The 19403-nt window shown below is 42.7% G+C and overlaps 1 protein-coding gene across 1 annotated transcript in view; it reads left to right on the top strand.

The window, feature by feature from the left end:
• Positions 1 to 12076: 12076 nt before the first annotated feature.
• LOC133015130 (zinc finger protein 850-like) overlaps positions 12077 to 19403 on the top strand; it is a 44051-nt gene continuing 36724 nt past the window's right edge. The window contains exons 1-2 of the mRNA XM_061082267.1: positions 12077 to 12710; positions 13861 to 13865. Of these exons, the coding sequence (XP_060938250.1) occupies positions 12173 to 12710; positions 13861 to 13865 (543 nt within the window). The 5' untranslated portion in view covers positions 12077 to 12172. The remainder of the gene's footprint in view (positions 12711 to 13860; positions 13866 to 19403) is intronic.

The raw sequence follows: 19403 nt of genomic DNA, 5'->3' as shown, positions 1-19403 counted from the left end.
ATTTAAAAAATATAAAACAACTTAAAGCAAATTAGGTTCAGATTTGATTTAACAGCCGAGTTACGGAGCCGAGTCATTAATAGGTTTTAATAATATCTTCTAACACTGTGCGTGTATCATCAGATCACTGCAGTGAACGGGACTGTGCCGTCAGGCGCACAGAGCATCCAGAGCACCCAGTGCAACCAGTGCACAGAGCGCACTGGAGATTACTTATAAGACATGAAGAAACTTTCCAAATAATATCCCAGAGTCAGCCTCAGAAAGTTTCACTTCCTCTTCACATCGCTTGATGCGGTGACTCCGTCAGGACTCACGGTGGAAACCCATTGGTCAGCAGCATTATTTAATATTCGCGCCGTGCTTTGCATTGACCATTTATGGTTGAAAGTGGGCGTGTGGAGGGCGGATTTGGAGGCAGATCCACGTACGAACGTTTCCAGGTGGACGGTGAACTGTTGCGTTCAGGTGAGCCTGCGCACGGTTTTATAAATTGGAATTATCTTTTGAGTACGTCATTTCCGGCTTTTGTAGGTACGTACACTTTTAGTATGAATCCTACGCACTCTTTATAAATGAGACCCCTGGCCCCTACTCTACTTTTAGAAACTTTAGGGAGCGGAGTGCTCTAGTGGGTTGATAAGGTTCTAACAGCTGAATGAATGACGGTAAATGTCAAGCAGCAGGATTGTTAAATTCAGAGACAGCTGTGATGTCCCCAATCTATAAAATTTGAAGATAATTATTTTATATGTTTGTACTGGGATGGTTTGGTTCCGTCGGTTAATCTGTGTGATAAGGGACTCAGATCACAGATCTATATAAAACAACATAGATAATTTTAATGTTTAATTGTGTTTGTTTTCATTTCAGTTTGAAGTTGATCTGATGTAAGCCCTGGTACAAGTACTTCAAAGTAAAAATGTGGAATATGGCCAAAATGGCCACTAAATGCAAAATTTTTATTTTTCTGGGATTAATTAAAAAACATAAATGATTCCTTTAATATGTTCTCCGAGTCAACGGAACGCCAAAAAGCTGTCTAACTCCACTGCCCCATAGTCCTATTGCCCTTCTCCCTTATCTTCTTTATTATTAATTTATATTCTAGTGGGTGGGGGAGGGGGGGACCTGAAGATGCATCTTAATAGGAGGAATAAGTTACTGAATGAATTAATGAATCACTCTCCCTTTTTCCTTTTTGCTATTCAACCTGCTGAGTCATTTAGCTTCTCCATTCCGTGACACTGGGCCTTGTTTCACTAATTAAACAAACTCACTCAACCAGTCCAATTAAAATCCAACTGGATTTCAAATCAAAACACGTTTCAGCTCTTTAATTATCAGTGTGACACTCAAACCTGCTTCATGTGGGTTTTTATAAACTTTTTTAATATCGCTGCAGGTGAATAAAAACTTTATTTAAGCTTCAAGATTTTCAGGAGAAAAACTCATTAGACTTTTCTCTCATCAAGCTGCTGTTTCTGCAAATTCATATTAAAGAAGTAATGAATAATGTGTGTTTGGTTAAGAGTGTGTGTGTGTGTGTTTGGTTAAGTGTGTGTGTGTGTGTGTGTGTGTGTGTGTGTGTGTGTGTGTGTGTGTGTGTGTGTGCAACCGGCACCTGAAGCAGGAAAACACGTTGAAAACATTTGTTCATGTTTATTTGTTTATTGACGTAACACTCGTACAGATACATTACTGAGCATCGTTAACAAGTTACTTCTTCAAAATCCAGAAAATATTATTTGATTATTGTTATTAGTTTTGTGTCTGTCAAGGCAACAAGATCCATAGAATCACTTCCTGTTTGTCTTCAGAGCAAAAGCATAATGTCCCTTTTGTTGTTGCTTCCTTTGAGGAAGGGACAGTTAAATCAATCTGAAAAGGATAATTTCTCAGGACTTAATATTTTGGAAACTTCGTGGATACTTTACTGGGGAAGTGGACTGAGTTGTCCAGGAGGTTGTTGGTTCAATCCCCAGCTCCTCCCACCTGAGGGCTGAAGTGTCCACGGGCAAAACAGTTGAGTTAAAGGTCTGGAACATAAACAGAATTCTCCTTCACGTCTTCCTGTCGAGGTCAAAGAACAGAGAGAGACAACAAGAGGCTTCTCTGTTGAGGTTGGGTGTTTTGATGTGATCTCAACACTAGAGGTCAGTGTGTCCTCACAAATGTCCTCATGATGTCCTCATGAGTCTCTCCAGCTGCAGTGTTCAGATCCACAGAGAGTTGGGATTTCTTTTATTGATAAAATACAGATTATATGGGGAAATAAACACTGATGCCTTTACTGAACCTATTGTGTGGGAATGGATCCAATGCGTGAAAAAAATGTGATTTACATCAGATCAACTTCAAATTGAGATGAGTGTCATCTCAACAAGATGGAGATACAAACTCACTCAAAGATCGATATTTCGTCACACGCTGTGACCGTGACGTGGCGTCCTAGAAATTGTTGTTCATTCTTGGTTTTACTGTCAGAGTTTGTTTTATTTAATTGTTGAGTATTTCTACTTCACTGTCTTAGTACTTTTACTTGAAATGGAATATTACTTTACTGTCCTGGTACTTTTACTTCAGTGAATGATCCGAATTATTCTTCCACCATTGGTTAAGTTCATTTTGTTGCTTATACTTTACTACTTGTTTAACAAGTACTTGTAACAGAGTATTTCTTCTTCCTCTTCGTCCTCCAGTCCAACAGGGGTCGCTGCAGGCTCGAAGCTCGGAGTCTCTGCTTCCTGTCTTTGTCCCCTCAGAGCCTCAGAGAGGAGCAACATGGCCGCCATGCAGCTGCTGCGGGTGTTGGTACATGAGCGGATCCGCGCTGCCGCTGAAGACTTCCTGCTGCAGGTGGAGGAAGGAGGAGGAAAGGCTCGAGTCCCGGAGCTGAGAGCGATGCTCACCGAGCGGCTCGCGGCGGCGGGAGAGCAGATCCTCGCGGGTCTGGAGGAAACCTTGTTCGAGTCCGAGGAGCGAGTGGAGCGGACAGAGCGGTCCCAGCGGGAGGTCTGCCGCCGGAGGAGGCTGCTGGAGGCCGCGATGCAGCCCGTAGTCCGGCTGCACAGAGCAGGTCAGTCCCGGGAGCAGGGGGGGGGATTCATGTTGTGGAGGGCCGCACTAACAGGCTGAACTCAATTCTACTCGTATTCATTTGATAAGCTTCTACTGGTCAGTGTGAATGTTATGATTACGTCATTACGGTAAGCGTGCTGCGTCATTTCCTGTTTACCAGCCGCTGGTCGCTCTGTGAACTAGCTCCTCTGCTAACAGCTGTTTCTCTGCATCACTCCGGCTACAATCACCGGTCTGTAGTTAAACAGCCACACAGACCAGCCCCTCCTCTCTGGTGCTCCGTGACTCTGTGTTCTGTGTGAGCTCAGCCTCGTAGTCTAACAGGCTGAGACAGCAGCGATGGCTTCTCTCTCTCTCTTGCTCCGAGTGGCTCATGTTCACTGACTCCTCCGCCTCCATTAACAGTAGAGCTACATGTGATAAATGTGGTGTGTTGGTAGCGATGGAGGCGAGAGGCTCAGCGACTTAGAAGCTCCGTTAGCTGTGGTTAGCTTAGCCGCGGAGTCACCTAGCTTAGCACGTAGCTTAGCCTCAGATAGTTGTCCCGAGCAGCCGGGAGCCCAGGGCGGTGGGTGACGGTCCGGAGGGGGCACAGTGCTCCCCTTAAAGAGCCCACGATTAAAGAGCCACCAGCTCACGGTTCAAACAGATTCTCCAGCGACCACAGTCAGCTGCATCCCAGGAACCAGAGCCGGGGCATCGAACCCAAACTGAAGCTGCTGGCTGGAACTAAACGTAAATTCAGTAAAATCATAATTCACGTCAGCAGCAACGACTCCTGGCTTCGCGTGTCGGAGGTCACTGAAGGTCATGTTGAGTCCTTGTGTGCTTTTGCAGAAACGATGTCGGACACAGTAGTTTCCTCTGGCCCTCTCCCTAACACAGGGGTAGGAAACCTTTACTATCGAAGGAACCATTTTGGCTCCTCTTCCCCCAAATTAAATCTGTCTGGAGCCGCAAAACATATTTGATATCACAGGTTATAAAGTAATATATATAGTTATACAATATTTATAAAAACTATAGTTTGTTGCATTTATAAAATTATAGAACGACAATAAAAAAAACTGTTGACATTTAACTGCTATTTTAACCTGTTACAAAAAAGGAAAACACCAAACTTTTATGAAGAGAACAAATGACATGTGTAGGCCTACTTATAAATAAATGAAACACAGAACTATGCTTTTTTTTGCCCATCTCCAGCTTGGTACTTTACAGCAGATGCTGTGTGCTTGCTCTGGAAATGACTTTAAACGTTACTTTTTTTTGTTTGAACACCAGCATCGTTGGCAGTGAAAGCAAATGAATCTGTCCACGCAGAATTAAACTCCCTACTTCCCTCCCAGACTTTTCTTTTTGGGGATTTATCCCTGCTTAGTTTACAGAGGCCAGGGTCGGAAACTCTAGATTAGCGACCTGCAGGGACGAGCGCCGGGACGTAATAGGATGTGACGCATACAATAAAACAAAACGTGAGAGCAGGTCAGACCGGAGGCGGACACAGAAACCGAAGCTCGGTACAAACCAAATGCAGCTTCTGCTCTGATCCAGAAGCTGCGGCGCTGATTCTCTGTCACCAGAGAAACTCTGTGTTTTCACTGTTTCCAATGTTAAGAAGCAGCCGGTGAGTCAGTGACCGGTTGCTTCACGTGAACGAGCTCTGATCTCACTGTCTCTCTGACGCCGGGACCTGGAAGCGACGCCGTGCAGCGATCGTTTCGGCGTCGAGTATTTTTTCCGCTTATCGCCCCAGGAAACACACTGAAAAATGATTTTAAACGATATTGATGACATATTTTATACGATATAAATGATCAAATATGCATCCCATAGTGTGTATTCCCCTTCTGTTGTCCTGGAGTTTTAATTTTACCCATCACATTATTAAATGTCCCCCTCTGCCCATCCACTACAGCCACACAAGCAGTTATATAGATAAAAAGAGGGTGGGGGGGGGGGCTACGTATTCTCCACATAGGCTTTTGGAGAATACGTAATTTGAACGGAGCAAACAGCGGAGAAGTTTTTCAACATGGATGACATTAAATTAATAATTGGAGTGGAGAAGTACAGTGAGTTGTATGATCCTCAGCACATGATGGCTGCTGTTGCAGTTAATGAGGGAGCAACAAGTAAGTATATGCTTGAAAAAAATGATTTAATGCCGTTTTAACTGTAGGCTGATAACAGCAAAAGTATGTGATATTATTAGCGCTGAACCCGGCGTGAGACAGTGAGCGGAGCGGGGAGGCGGAGCCCCTGGGCCGGTGTGTGTGTCTGCTATCTGGGAGCTCGCACACACACACAGGCACACACATTCATCCGCTCCTGGTATTTCAGGACGGCCTGATACAACGATGTTTTAAAAAATGAACGTGAACGTGACGTTCACTCACGTTCATCATATGAAAACTGATTTGTTAAGTTCACCGTTCGCGGAAAAAATGCGCAACGTGCACTGTACAGGGAGCGACTGCAGAGGGGCTGAAGAGCTGCATGTGGCTCCGGAGCCGCAGGTTGCCGACCCCTACCCTAACACAACAGGTGAGGACATGTTGAGCCGCATGTTGTCATTTACCTGCTGGCTGTCCAGGTGCTGTCCTGTAAACGGTTCCGTGCTTTGTAGATAATTTGCAAACTTTTTGGAGGAAACCTGGTCTTGTTGGGAGAGACGCGTTCATCCCACTTGGGATGGAGCAGCTCTCTTATCTAGGAATATTACCCAGTCTATCACATGACAACCCAGAGCTGGGACCAGGAAGCAGAGCTGCAGTGCTACACACTTCTCTGCTCCCTCTGGATCAGTCACACAACCACATAGAGATTGTGTCTATCCACCGTCAGATTAAATTATTTAAATTAAACAATAACACAGCGAAAACTCCACACAATAATCTAATACAAATTAACACAACCTCTGGAACAACGCAGGAAACTAAGACTTTTAAATGTGGTCTTTTAAACATTAGATCACTGTCATCAAAGGCTATTTTAGTTAATGAACTAGTCTCAGATTACAACATAGATTCATTGTCCCTCACTGAGACGTGGCTGCATCCTGATGAATATGTCAGTCTAAATGAATCTACTCCCCCCCCCCCCCAGTCATTTAAATTCACATGTTCCCATGGAACTCGGACGAGGAGGTGGAGTTGCTGCAATTTTTAACTCCAGTTTATCAATTAATCCTAAACCTGAACTCAGCTACAACTCATTTGAATGTCTTGTTCTTAGTCTTCTACACCAATCCAGGAAACACCAACAGCCAATCATATCTGCTGTAGTTTACTGTGCTCCTGAGGCTTATACTGAATTTTTTTTTTTATAGTATGTTTATTGAGCAAAGGTAATACAAAATGAGGACATGAAAGAGATACTGTACAATGCTCACATTTTTCCAAATTTTACAATTTACAGTGACCCCCCACCCCCCCTCCCACACACCCACCCAAATCCTTCCCCAGTAGAGGTCCCACCCCAACCTGTCTCTAGGTGAAGGGAAAAGAGAAGAGAAGAAGAAAAAAGAAAAAAAAAAGAAAAAGAAAAAGAAAAAGGAAATAGTTGAAGGAAACAAAAAAAAAAAAATTAGAAACAAAACATTTGAGAATGTAAGTTTTAGTGGTACGTCAGCAGAACTCAGATATCTGACTCCTCAGGTGTAATATCTAAAGAGTCTATAATGGACAACAAGGGGTTCCAGATTTTGTCAAATTTCCTCAGAGAGCCCTTGAGGGAGAACCTCAATCTTTCCAACCTTAAGTTGTGAAGAACTTCCTTAACCCATCGAGTGTAGGATGGGGGCAATTTGTGCTTCCAGTTCAACAAAATTAAGCGCCTAGCCAACAGAGTGCAAAAGGTCATGGAATGTCGTGCCTCAGCTGTTAAAATTTTGTTGTGTGGGATACCAAAGAGGGCAGAGAGGGGGTGGGGGTCGGCCACAAAATGGTAAGCAATTTGAAGGGTGTCAAATATTTTGGACCAGAAGTCAGTAAGTTTTGGACATGACCAAAACATGTGTATGAGGTCGGCATGGGACTGGCTGCATCTATTGCAGGTGTCAGTTACATTGGGATAGAATTTAGACAGTCTATGATTGGTGTAGTAAGTCCTGTGTAAGAGTTTACGTTGAATCAGCCCGTGTCGGGCACAGACGGAAGAGCTGTGGACCAGCTCAAGGATCCTGCCCCATTGATCTTCTGTAAAATTGAGTCCCAGATCCTGCTCCCACAGATGTTTTGTGTGCTGTGGGAAAACTGAAGCGATGGCGTCCATTGCATTAAAAATACGGGAGATATTCCTTTTCTGATTGGGGTTTATCATGAGAAGGGTGTCTAACAGAGTCTGAGGGGGGGTGTTCGGGAAATCAGTGTAGTTTTTCTGGGCAAAGTGTCTAATTTGAAAAAAACGGAACAGGTGAGATGAGGGGAGATTAAATTTAGACGATAGGTCACTGAAGGACATGAACGTGTCATTGTCGTAGTCCATAATGGATGGTTTAAAACTGTGATTATGGGATACTGGGGCATGAATAGAGGGACCCTGCAAGCCAAAATGTTTCCTGAATTTTAACCATATCTTAAATGACTGCTTAACTACTGTGTTATCGCTGGCTTCAGTGGCCGACACAGGAAGTGGGGAACACAGCCATGACCGCAGAGAGACCTGGGATGATGACATTTCAATGTGGACCCAGGCAGGCTGGTCGGTGGCAGATCTGCCAGTCCAGTACAAGAGCTTGTGAATATTAGCTGCCCAATAGTAATATAAAAAATTGGGAAGAGCAAGGCCCCCTGTGCTCTTAGGAAGCTGCAATAACCTTTTCTGTATACGCACAGGTTTATCTGCCCAGAGAAATGTTGATATCGCCTTATCCAGTTTAGCAAAAAACTTTTTGGAGATAAGAACAGGAATATGCTGGAAAAGGTAAAGGAATTTTGGTAGAACTGTCATTTTAATGAGGTTCACCCTACCGGCCAGTGATAGAGGCAAGGTGGACCATCTGTGAAAGTCCTCCTCAACTCTGCCAAGCAATGGGACAAAGTTTTTATTGAAGGTGTCCGACAGGGACCTTGCTATAAGTATACCCAAGTATTTAAAGCAGTTATCGACTCTTTTAAAGGGGACTATGTTTTCTGGTAAGTCACCAACTAAGTTATTAATTGCAAATAACTCACTCTTTCCAAAGTTGAGTTTGTAGCCAGAAAGTTGGCCAAATTGCTTTAGGATGTCCAAAACTATCGGGAGAGATGTGGATGGATTTGATACATAGAGAAGTAGGTCATCTGCGTAAAGCGACAGTTTGTGTACTGAACCTCGGCGGGAAACGCCCTCAAATCCATTCTCAGATCTCAGCCAGATGGCCAGGGGCTCAATGGCTATGGCAAATAATAAAGGGGATAGTGGACACCCCTGCCTTGTGCCGCGGTGGAGCTGGAAGGGGGGTGATACTGTATTGTTTGTTTGCACAGAAGCTACAGGTGTGGAGTATAGCAGTTTCACCCATGAAATAAAACCTGAACCCAGACCAAACCTCTCCATCACCTCAAATAGAAAGTCCCACTCCACCCTGTCAAAAGCCTTCTCAGCATCCAGCGACACCACTACCTCTGGGGTGCTGGAGCTGGGCATGTTCAATATGTTAAAAAGTCTTCTGGTGTTATGGAATGAGTGCCTCCCCAGCATGAAGCCAGTTTGATCCGTTGAGATGATCTGTGGCAGCACGCCCTGGAGACGAAGGGCTAAAATCTTAGCAAGAATTTTGTAATCCACATTCAGATATTCCACATTCAGATACTGAATTTTTAACAGAATTCCCTGAGTTTTTATCAAACCTAGTCCTAAAGACCGATCAAATTATAATTGTTGGTGACTTTAATATTCATGTTGACAATAATAAAGATAGTCTTAGCGTAGGGCGTAGACTGACGGTATTTAAAAAACAGCACGAGTGGTAAATGGCAGAGGGAGGGCTGCCCCGTCTGATCGACAACAAGGGTAGAAAAACTTCTCTTGTATGGAAACACTTCGGATTCAAAGAATCCGACGAGGAGCAGATAACCATAACTTGCTCAATTTTCAACCGATTTTTAAACGGTTTAGTTTGTTATAAACGTCAGAGATGTAGTTCTGACACTGCTTACTTATGAATAATGTTATTTTCTAAATAATAGAATAATGTTCTAAAATAGGTAAATGATTTCCCTTTACAAATATACATCAAAAATGATTTTATTTAATTATTTTAAAAAAGTACATGTACCACTACCAACACAATGTTATGGGTGAGCGAGTCGCCTGTAGCAAAATGGCCGCCATGTTCGGACATTCGTCTCCGCTCGCCAGCAACGTGGATGAGACATCTAACCTGTGTATATATATATATATCTATGGCTGCACCCGGCTGCTACTGCAGTAAAGTGAGCCGTCATATGGGAAGCCAGCCGCCACTCAGGGTTTTGTTGCGCGTCTACTCGTGCCTTATACGGTAAAGCGGTATAGATAGTCGGAGTGCTTTAAAAGTACAAAAACACAACTATATTTTAGTTATAGTCTCATTTGATTATTTATTTTGTTATCTTCATGGCGTATCTGTTCATTTAAATTATATATTTTTACTGCAAATTGAAGGGCAAGTCTGTCAAAAAAGACCAATGTATTCATATTGTAACCATATTTGGAAGCTGATTGAAAATATTCCTTAATAGGTTGTAAGTGACTTTGAGTATATTCCTGTTTGTGCTGTCTCTGACTATGATGAGAAAAAGTTTGAGTGTTTTTACCGCAGAATAACTGAGAAAATTAAATGGCAAGTCTGTGAAAAAGGACCAATGTATATATAATGTCGATGACACTCAGAGATGGTCTTCTATCATGTTGAGGTGGAATGAGTCTGTGAAAACAGGAGGTTTCATCTCAATTTTAATGTGGATATTGCATAGTCAGAGACTCTACGAACAGGAATCCACTGGAAATTACTCGTAACCTAGCAAGGAATATCTTTAAAATTCATCCAAACATGTATGTTGGGCCACTTTCACAGATTTGCCCTTTCATTTCCTCAGTTATTCTACAGTAAAAATATACAATAATGTATCTCAGCATAGTCAGAGACACCACTAACAGGAATACATTGGAAATGACTCATAACCTCTCAAGGAATATTTTTAATCAGCTTCCAAATATGGTTACATTATGAATACATTGTTTTGTTTTTACAGACTTGCCCTTTAATTTGCAGTCTGGATACATGATAATTGACATGAGCAAATACGCCATGAAGATTTAAAAAAAAAATTCAATGAAATATAGTTGTGTTTTTCGTAATGTTTGGGCGTTTCAACTAAACATGCTGTTTTACCGTAAAGCCACAAGGAGACTCGCAACAAAAACCCGAGGGGCGGCTGGCTTCACACATGACGGCTCACTTTACTTCACCCGGCTGCTCCACCTCTCACCTGAATAATGAGGAGGATTTGATGATGTTGTGACGAGTCTGTGCAGAAAACCTGCTGCTGTGTTGCTCATGTCTGAAACAGAAAGTCTGGACACATTTCTCTAAGTTTTAGCCACAGGTCTTGTCTGAAAGCAGCTTAACCAACTAACTAACATCCCCTCGCCCTGTTCTCCTCTGTGAGTGACCTAATTGGTTTATTATCCTCAAAATGAAAAACTTCTTTACCAGAAACCCTTTGTGTGATGCTGCTTCCTCTACGATCTGCGTCGTGTCGTTGCATTTTTGTTTTTGTTTGTCCTAAATGTGAGAACATCCGGTCTCGCTTTGGTTCAATCAAGTATTTATTAAGAAGCAATGAAAAGGTATAAAAAGTTACTGCTAAGCAATGGGCACCCAAAGCACACCCCCGGCCCTCTAGCGGCACCGGACAGTCACGAGTGGCGCCGCACGGACGGCGGTTGATATATCTTATAACAGAAGTTATAACAGAATTGGTCAACAACGAGGGGAAGTCTTCCACGGTTCTTCCTCGATGGTGCTCAGGCGTAGTACCTCCCTCTTGGTACTGGAATAAGGATATGACGAGCAGCCGCTCCCAATCTCGCTCCTCCTCTGATAGTGGCTGGGCAAAATCTTCAGTTCATGACAGTTTATAAAAAAAGGTACAAACAAGCCTTGACTCAGCTGACTCCTTGTGGGTTGATGTTGTTGTTCATTGGAGTCAGAATATTGTTCTGTTTGTGTTGACATTTGCATCCTCCAAACCAAAACAACGCCTGCCCCCAAACTCCTGCTTTATTGTTAATAGTACAGTTCCATAAATATCTTCACAGACACAAAGAAGATACAATTTAAAATACCAACAGTCTTAACACCAACTGTAAACGACCTCAACATCTCTACTTCCTGAATGTGATCGTTCAAACATCACAACAGTCGACATTAAACGACAAAACACAAGTTTTTCAAAACACTTCAGGAAACTGAAATGATAAACGTGTGTATTTGTGTATTTGTGTTTCAGTGTGTCCTGCAGACGTCCAGCAACTGATGTTGATTAAAGAAGAGGTTCCCTCTGAGCAGCAGCAGTGGAGCCCCCTTGTGGACAAGGAGGACCCAGAGCCCCCCCACATTAAAGAGGAACAGGAGGATCCAGAGCCCCCCCACATTAAAGAGGAACAGGAGGATCCAGAGCCCCCCCACATTAAAGAGGAACAGGAGGATCCAGAGCCCCCCCACATTAAAGAGGAACAGGAGGATCCAGAGCCCCCCCACATTAAAGAGGTACAGGAGGACCCAGAGCCCCCCCACATTAAAGAGGAACAGGAGGAGACAGAGCCCCCCCACATTAAAGAGGAACAGGAGGAACCGTGGACCAATCAGGATGGACAGCAGCTTCAAGGACTGGAGGAGGCTGATATCAAGTTCACATTGACTCCTGTCGCTGTGAAGAGTGAAGAAGATGAAGAGAAACTTAAATCGTCAACACTTCATCCGAGTGAGAGGAAAGAGAACAGAGAAGACTGTGGAGGACCAGAACCAGCCAGGACCTCAGGACCTGATGGACGTTTACAACCAGGTCCTGAGGACAAGGCTGAAGACTCTTCTGAGACTGAAGTCAGTGAGGATGATTGGATGGAGACCAGGGAAACTCAAACTGGTTTAAATACGAGAAATAACAAACTAAGTGAAATGGGATGTGAGACAGAAAAAAAAACGTTTAGTTGTTCTGAGTGTGGTAAAAGATTTAGCAAAAGGAGCGAACTTAACAGACATACTAGGAGTCATACAGGAGAGAAACCGTTCAGTTGCTCTGAGTGTGGTAAAAGATTTAGTGAAAGGGCGAATCTAAATATACATATGAGGATTCATACAGGAGAGAAACCGTTTAGTTGCTCTGAGTGTGGTAAAAGATTTAGCAAAGGGAGTGATCTTAACAGACATATGATGATTCATACAGGAGAGAAACCGTTCAGTTGCTCTGAGTGTGGTAAAAGATTTAGTGAAAGGGCGAGTTTAAATACACATATGAGGATTCATACAGGAGAGAAACCGTTTAGGTGCTCTGAGTGTGGTAAAAGATTTAGTCAAAGTTGCGGTCTAAATACACATAAGAAGACTCATACAGGAGAGAAACCGTTTAGTTGCTCTGAGTGTGGTAAAAGATTTAGCCGTAAGTCCCATCTAAATAGACATAAGAGGAGTCATACAGGAGAGTAACCGTTCAGTTGATCTGAGTGGTAAAAGATTTAAGATCCAGTCCTAGTGTACAAGACGTGAGGATTCATAAAGGAGAGAATTTAATCAGTTTCCACCCTTTCAACAAAATCTTGTTAGGATTTATCAGCAGTTACTTATATATATTTTTTCAATGTTCACTGTTTTAAATAGACTATTAACAGTTTTTATGTCCCTAGAAAACGTAAATCATGAATAACACGAAAGATTGTGTTTATATATCTTGTTTCTACTGATTTCTACATAATGTATCTATTTTTCATAATGTCCTTCATGTCATTTTAAGGTTAAAGTGTGTTCCTTGCACAGAATGAATGTGTTTTCTGTTGGGGAAGAGTCCAGAGCGCTGGCCGAAGTTTAGACCAAGGGTCGTAAAACGAGGCCTACACGCGATGCTGAGACCAGCTCTAGAGTTTTCCTGGTGGTTGGAGAGCCCCAGCAGGCCCAGGAGAAACCCCACTGTGTTCGTAGACGCCCACTGAGGGCTAAACCCCGCCCCCTGATCGGAACGTGTTACACACACGTTCCGATCTGCATACATTTCACGTTACATAGATAAATCTAGACTTAGAGAGCCTGAACGCATCTCGACGCCAAAACCACGCAGAGATAAGAATCTTTGTCTGAAAATTCCTTTGTGTAACTCACGTGGCTTACGGCCATTTTTTACTTCGACCTCATGTTGTCATTAACATAGGCGTCCATTTTGAGTAACGTGAATGTACCACCATCTTGATTTCGAACAGATTACGTCACCACGTGACTGCGTCATTACCTCATTGCCACTCCCCCCCTCTCTCTCTCTCACACACACACACACACTTAGAGACACACACACACACACACACACACACACACACACACACACACACACACACACACACACACACACACATAAGGACGCAGACACACACACACACACACATAGATATACAATCAGTATTACACGTGTGTTCTAAATTGTGATAAGTGCTGCTACTGCTACTGTTGTTATCTGTGAAATAGTAAAGTTTTGTTAAATGAAGAATCATTGAATAACATTAACTTTATTTCCCCTTTTTTAATAAATCCTTTTGTAATTAAAGTATCTGTATCTTGTGATTATTTGTGCATATGTATGTGAATACAGCTGGATTATGATAGCCTGTGCTTGAACTTAAAACCCTTCATTGTTGATTATATAATCATTAATATAAAATATTGAGATTATTAATTTAACTTTTATAAACTGAGACTGATCCTTACAGATTGAATGTTGGTCCCTGTAGCCAGGGTGGTGGCCCGTCTATATTATTCTTAATTTATCATTTTATTGTTTTCATTAATGATTTAACTATTCTTAATTGATAACCCTATCATTTCTAATTGATTCTTTCATTATTCTTAATTTAAAGATTTATCATTTTTTAAATATTTTTAATAAATATTTTTAATTATTTATAATAATCATATTTCATGATTATTAATAATTAGCCAACGTCAAGTCTACTACTATTGAACAAACGTTATTAACTAGTTTATATGATTTAATGTTTGTTTTAAAACAATGGTTTCTTGTTTCGTGAGATTCAATGACAGTGTGTGTTCTCCTTTATGTATTGAATGTGTTTCCAGGAATAAAAGTCTAATAAAAAGATAATGGCGTCGTCGCCCTCCTCTTTGTTTCTGTATGAACGGAGGCTGCACTGGCTACAGTTGAATTGTCTCTTCACGAGACAAATTAATCAGCTTCTCACAGTCAGACATGTTTGTTTACGTTTGACGTGAAGTCGGAACTGGGCAATTTCAGGTCAGAATATCTGACAAACGAGTCGTCTGGAACGCAGCAATTTTATCTGTATAGCCCATATTCACAAATCACAATTTGTCTCATAGGGCTTTAACATGGTGTAACATCCTCTGTCCTTAACCCTCAGCAAGAGTCAGGAAAAACTACTAAAAACCCTTTTAATAGGTTAAAATACGTAGAAACCTCAGAGAGACACATGTGAGGATCCGTCTCCCAGGACGGACAGAAGTGCAATACATGTCAAGTGTAGGAAAACATCAAGATAAAGGTTTTAGCAGCGTTGATGAGGGTTAACATTTTGAAGGATAACTTCAATCCTTAAAAATGCATCTTAATAGGTGAAATAAGTAACTGAATGAATTAATGAATCACTCTCCCTTTTTGCTATTTGCTATTCAACCTGCTGAGTCATTTAGCTTCTCCATTCTGTGACACTGGGCCTTGTTTAATATAGTTTCACACTAATTAAACAAACTCACTCAACCGGTCCAATTAAAATCCAACTGGATTTCATATCAAAACACATTTCAGCTCTTTAATTATCAGTGTGACACTCAAACCTGCTTCATGTGGGTTTTTATAAACTTTTTTAATCGCTGCAGGTGAATAAAAACTTTATTTAAGCTTCAAGATTTTCAGGAGAAAAACTCATTCGACTTTTCTCTCATCAAGCTGCTGTTTCTGCAAATTCATATTAAAGAACTAATGAATAATGTGTGTTTGGTTAAGTGTGCGTGTGTGTGTGTGTGTGTGTGTGTGTGTGTGTGTGTGTGTGTGTGTGTGTGTGTGTGTGCAACCAGCACCTGAAGCAGGAAAACATGTTGAAAACATATGTTCATGTTTAATTGTTTATTGACGTAACACTCGTACAGATACATTACTGAGCATCGTTAACAAGTTACTTCTTAAAAATCCAGAAAATATTATTTGATTATTGTTATTAGTTCTGTGTCTGTCGAGGCAACAAGATCCATAGAATCACTTCCTGTTTGTCTTCAGAGCAAAAGCATAATGTCCCTTTTGTTGTTGCTTCCTTTGAGGAAGGGACAGTTAAATCAAACTGAAAAGGATAATTTCTCAGGACTGAATATTTTTGAAACTTCGTGGATACTTTACTGGGGAAGTGGACTGAGTTGTCCAGGAGGTTGTTGGTTCAATCCCCAGCTCCTCCCACCTGAGGGCTGAAGTGTCCACGGGCAAAACAGTTGAGTTACAGGTCTGGAACATAAACAGAATTCTCCTTCACGTCTTCCTGTCAAGGTCAAAGAACAGAGAGAGACAACAAGAGGCTTCTCTGTTGAGGTTGGGTGTGTTGATGTGATCTCAACACTAGAGGTCAGTGTGTCCTCACAAATGTCCTCATGATGTCCTCATGAGTCTCTCCAGCTGCAGTGTTCAGATCCACAGAGAGTGGGGATTTCTTTTATTGATAAAATACAGATTATATGGGGAAACAAACACTGATGCCTTTACTGAACCTATTGTGTGGGAATGGATCCAACGCGTTTCCTCTTCGTCCTCCAGTCCAGCAGGGGTCGCTGCAGGCTCGGAGCTCGGAGTCTCTGCTTCCTGTCTTTGTCCCCTCAGAGCCTCAGAGAGGAGCAACATGTCCGCCATGCAGCTGCTGCGGGTGTTGGTACATGAGCGGATCCGCGCTGCCGCTGAAGACTTCCTGCTGCAGGTGGAGGAAGGAGGAGGAAAGGCTCGAGTCCCGGAGCTGAGAGCGATGCTCACCGAGCGGCTCGCGGCGGCGGGAGAGCAGATCCTCGCGGGTCTGGAGGAAACCTTGTTCGAGTCCGAGGAGCGAGTGGAGCGGACAGAGCGGTCCCAGCGGGAGGTCTGCCGCCGGAGGAGGCTGCTGGAGGCCGCGATGCAGCCCGTAGTCCGGCTGCACAGAGCAGGTCAGTCCCGGGAGCAGGGGGGGGGGATTCATGTTGTGGAGGGCCGCACCAACAGGCTGAACTCAATTCTACTCGTATTCATTTGATAAGCTTCTCCTGGTCAAAGTAAACGTTATGATTACGTCATTACGGTAAGCGTGCTGCGTCATTTCCTGTTTACCAGCCGCTGGTCGCTCTGTGAACTAGCTCCTCTGCTAACAGCTGTTTCTCTGCATCACTCCGGCTACAATCACCGGTCTGTAGTTAAACAGCCACACAGACCAGCCCCTCCTCTCTGGTGCTCCGTGACTCTGTGTTCTGTGTGAGCTCAGCCTCGTAGTCTAACAGGCTGAGACAGCAGCGATGGCTTCTCTCTCTCCCTCTTGCTCCGAGTGGCTCATGTTCACTGACTCCTCCGCCTCCATTAACAGTAGAGCTACATGTGATAAATGTGGTGTGTTGGTAGCGATGGAGGCGAGAGGCTCAGCGACCTAGAAGCTCCGTTAGCTGTAGTTAGCTTAGCCGCGGAGCCACCTAGCTTAGCTATGATGGTCGGCTGCAGAGCTGGTCGCAGATTCGTCATTTTCACAAAGCGCCTGTGTGTGAAGTGCGGTGATCTACTGAAGGTTTCGCTGACATAAAAATCATACAGAAACCCTTCACGAGTTCATGTGTCCGTGTCAGCATCACGTTGAGACAGCAATATATATTAAATGGTAAAAAAAAAAAAAAAAAAAACAGTACAAAAATCTAGACCGGTATTCGAAACAGCGACCAGGAGCACTATTAGCTTCTGGCCTGATGACGAACTCATGACGTCACCGAGCCGCTGAAATCTTTGCGCACGATAGATAAATGTCTCGTTCTTTGCTTTGTCAGCTGTATGTCACCAGATGTGCTTTCAGGTAACGCCCATGTCATCTGGTGAGAGTCCCAACACAGAATAAACGCATGTTTACTTAATACCAGGCTTCACAATCTGAGGCTCCTCTTCATAGGAGACACAGGGAGTTCTGAAGAACACACACGTGTGACCAGCTCCAAGCAAAGTGCTTGTGTTTGACGCTGGTGATCATTACAACGCGCACACACCACACAAGTGTCACATGTAAACATCCCTCACAACAACAAGAAGGAAGCTCGAGCAGTGTTTTTATGAGTAAAGTTGGTGAACGTGCTTCTAATGGACGTGTGAAGCTTCACGTGTCCTCCTGTCGCTGCTGGTTAAAGTCAGCAGACGTGATTTTAAAACACATGTGTAACGAGGCAAATCTGAAAAACGAATTTAACGTCTTCATTGTCGAACAACGTGTTGTGTATTTCTTCTCTTTAATCAGATGGCTGCGTGCTTTGTTGGTGCTGTGTCAGTCAAACGAGTAAATAAAGTTCCCTGTGTAACTATGGCAACACTGACAAATTATAATCGTGATAAATAATAATAATAAAACTATTTATATTTTGTTGTATTTTCACAAACAATGTGGTGTGTGATACAAGCCATTGTGGACTAGGGCTGCAACTCACGACTATTCTGATAGTCGATTAGTCACCGATTATTGAAACGATTAATCAACTAATCGGATTATGAATGACACAAATTCTCAATTGCTCTTATTTAGCAAACAGCTTTTAAATTTAGCTTGAGGTTGTTCGAGGCATGTGATGACTGAAAATAAAGGCAATAAAGATCGATACTTCATTAAAAAAAAATGTATTTTAATAAACTTTGTTGCATATAAGGGTACTGTTGACCCAAAGGCAAAGACAAATCAAGTTTGTGTCCATTTAAAAGCAAGGACAGGCAAAGTGCTAATAAAACAAATAAATTAAAAGTCAAGTATTCATTTTTCCTGTTAACAAAAATGACGGAAAGTAACAGCAATAAAAACATCAACAAGCAAAACTACAGTCTTCTACTGACTAAATAATTGTGATTTAAAAAAAGACGTTTGTCAGGCAATAGGATAACATAACGCTTTTAAACTTGTTAATAAAAAGTTTAAACCATATTTTTGTACTGGATTCTACAATCCTGCACACGGGTATATACGTGTATATATAACATCTGACTGAGGCGAGTCCGCATCGTCTCCGTTACGATGTCACACGTGACTCCTCCTCCTCTCATGGGCGTGTCCTGCTGCCATGGAGAGCAGGTCCTCTGCACAGATACTGCAGGTAGTTTTTTTTTCGGGCTGTTACGGGTGAAGTTCTCCCGAACTTTTTACTTTCTGGTGCGCGATGCTGCTGCAGCGGAGGACGCCATCGGACCGTGTTTTGACGCTAATGCACATGCGTGACTTTCAGAGATAGGAAGGAAGCGAGATGGCTCACTCCTCAGCTGCTTCCATCAGCACCTCCGGTAAAACGACGTTTAGTTCAACTGCACGGCACGAAAAACACGTGTTATGACCTCACCAACGAATCATCGACTAGTAAATTCGTCGGCGACTATTCCTGTCATCGATTTTTGTCGACGACGTCGACTAATCGTTGCACCCCTATTGTGGACGCTTCATGAAACATCATTAAAAATAAAGTGCATATTTTTAATGATGTTTCATTAAGCGTCCACAATTGCTTGTTTCACCACATCACATTGACTTTAACCAGCAGCGACAGGAGGACACGTGAAGCTTCACACGTCCATTAGAAGCACGTTCACCAACTTTACTCATAAAAACACAGCTGGAACTTCCTCCTTGTTGTTGTGAGGCGATGTTTACATGTGACACTTGTGTGGTGTGTGTGTGTTGTAATGATCACCAGCGTCAAACACAAGCACTTTGCGTGGAGCTGGTCACACGTGTGTGTTCTTCAGAACTCCCTGTGTCTCCTATGAAGAGGAGCATCAGATTGTAAACCTGGTATTAAGTAAACATGCGTTTATTCTGTGTTGGGACTCTCACCAGATGACATGGGCGTTACCTGAAAGCACATCTGGTGACATACAGCTGAC

This window comes from Limanda limanda, chromosome 12 (assembly GCF_963576545.1).
Source record: "Limanda limanda chromosome 12, fLimLim1.1, whole genome shotgun sequence".
Taxonomy (NCBI): Eukaryota; Metazoa; Chordata; class Actinopteri; order Pleuronectiformes; family Pleuronectidae; genus Limanda; species Limanda limanda.
This window is presented reverse-complemented; position numbering and strand designations above follow the sequence as displayed.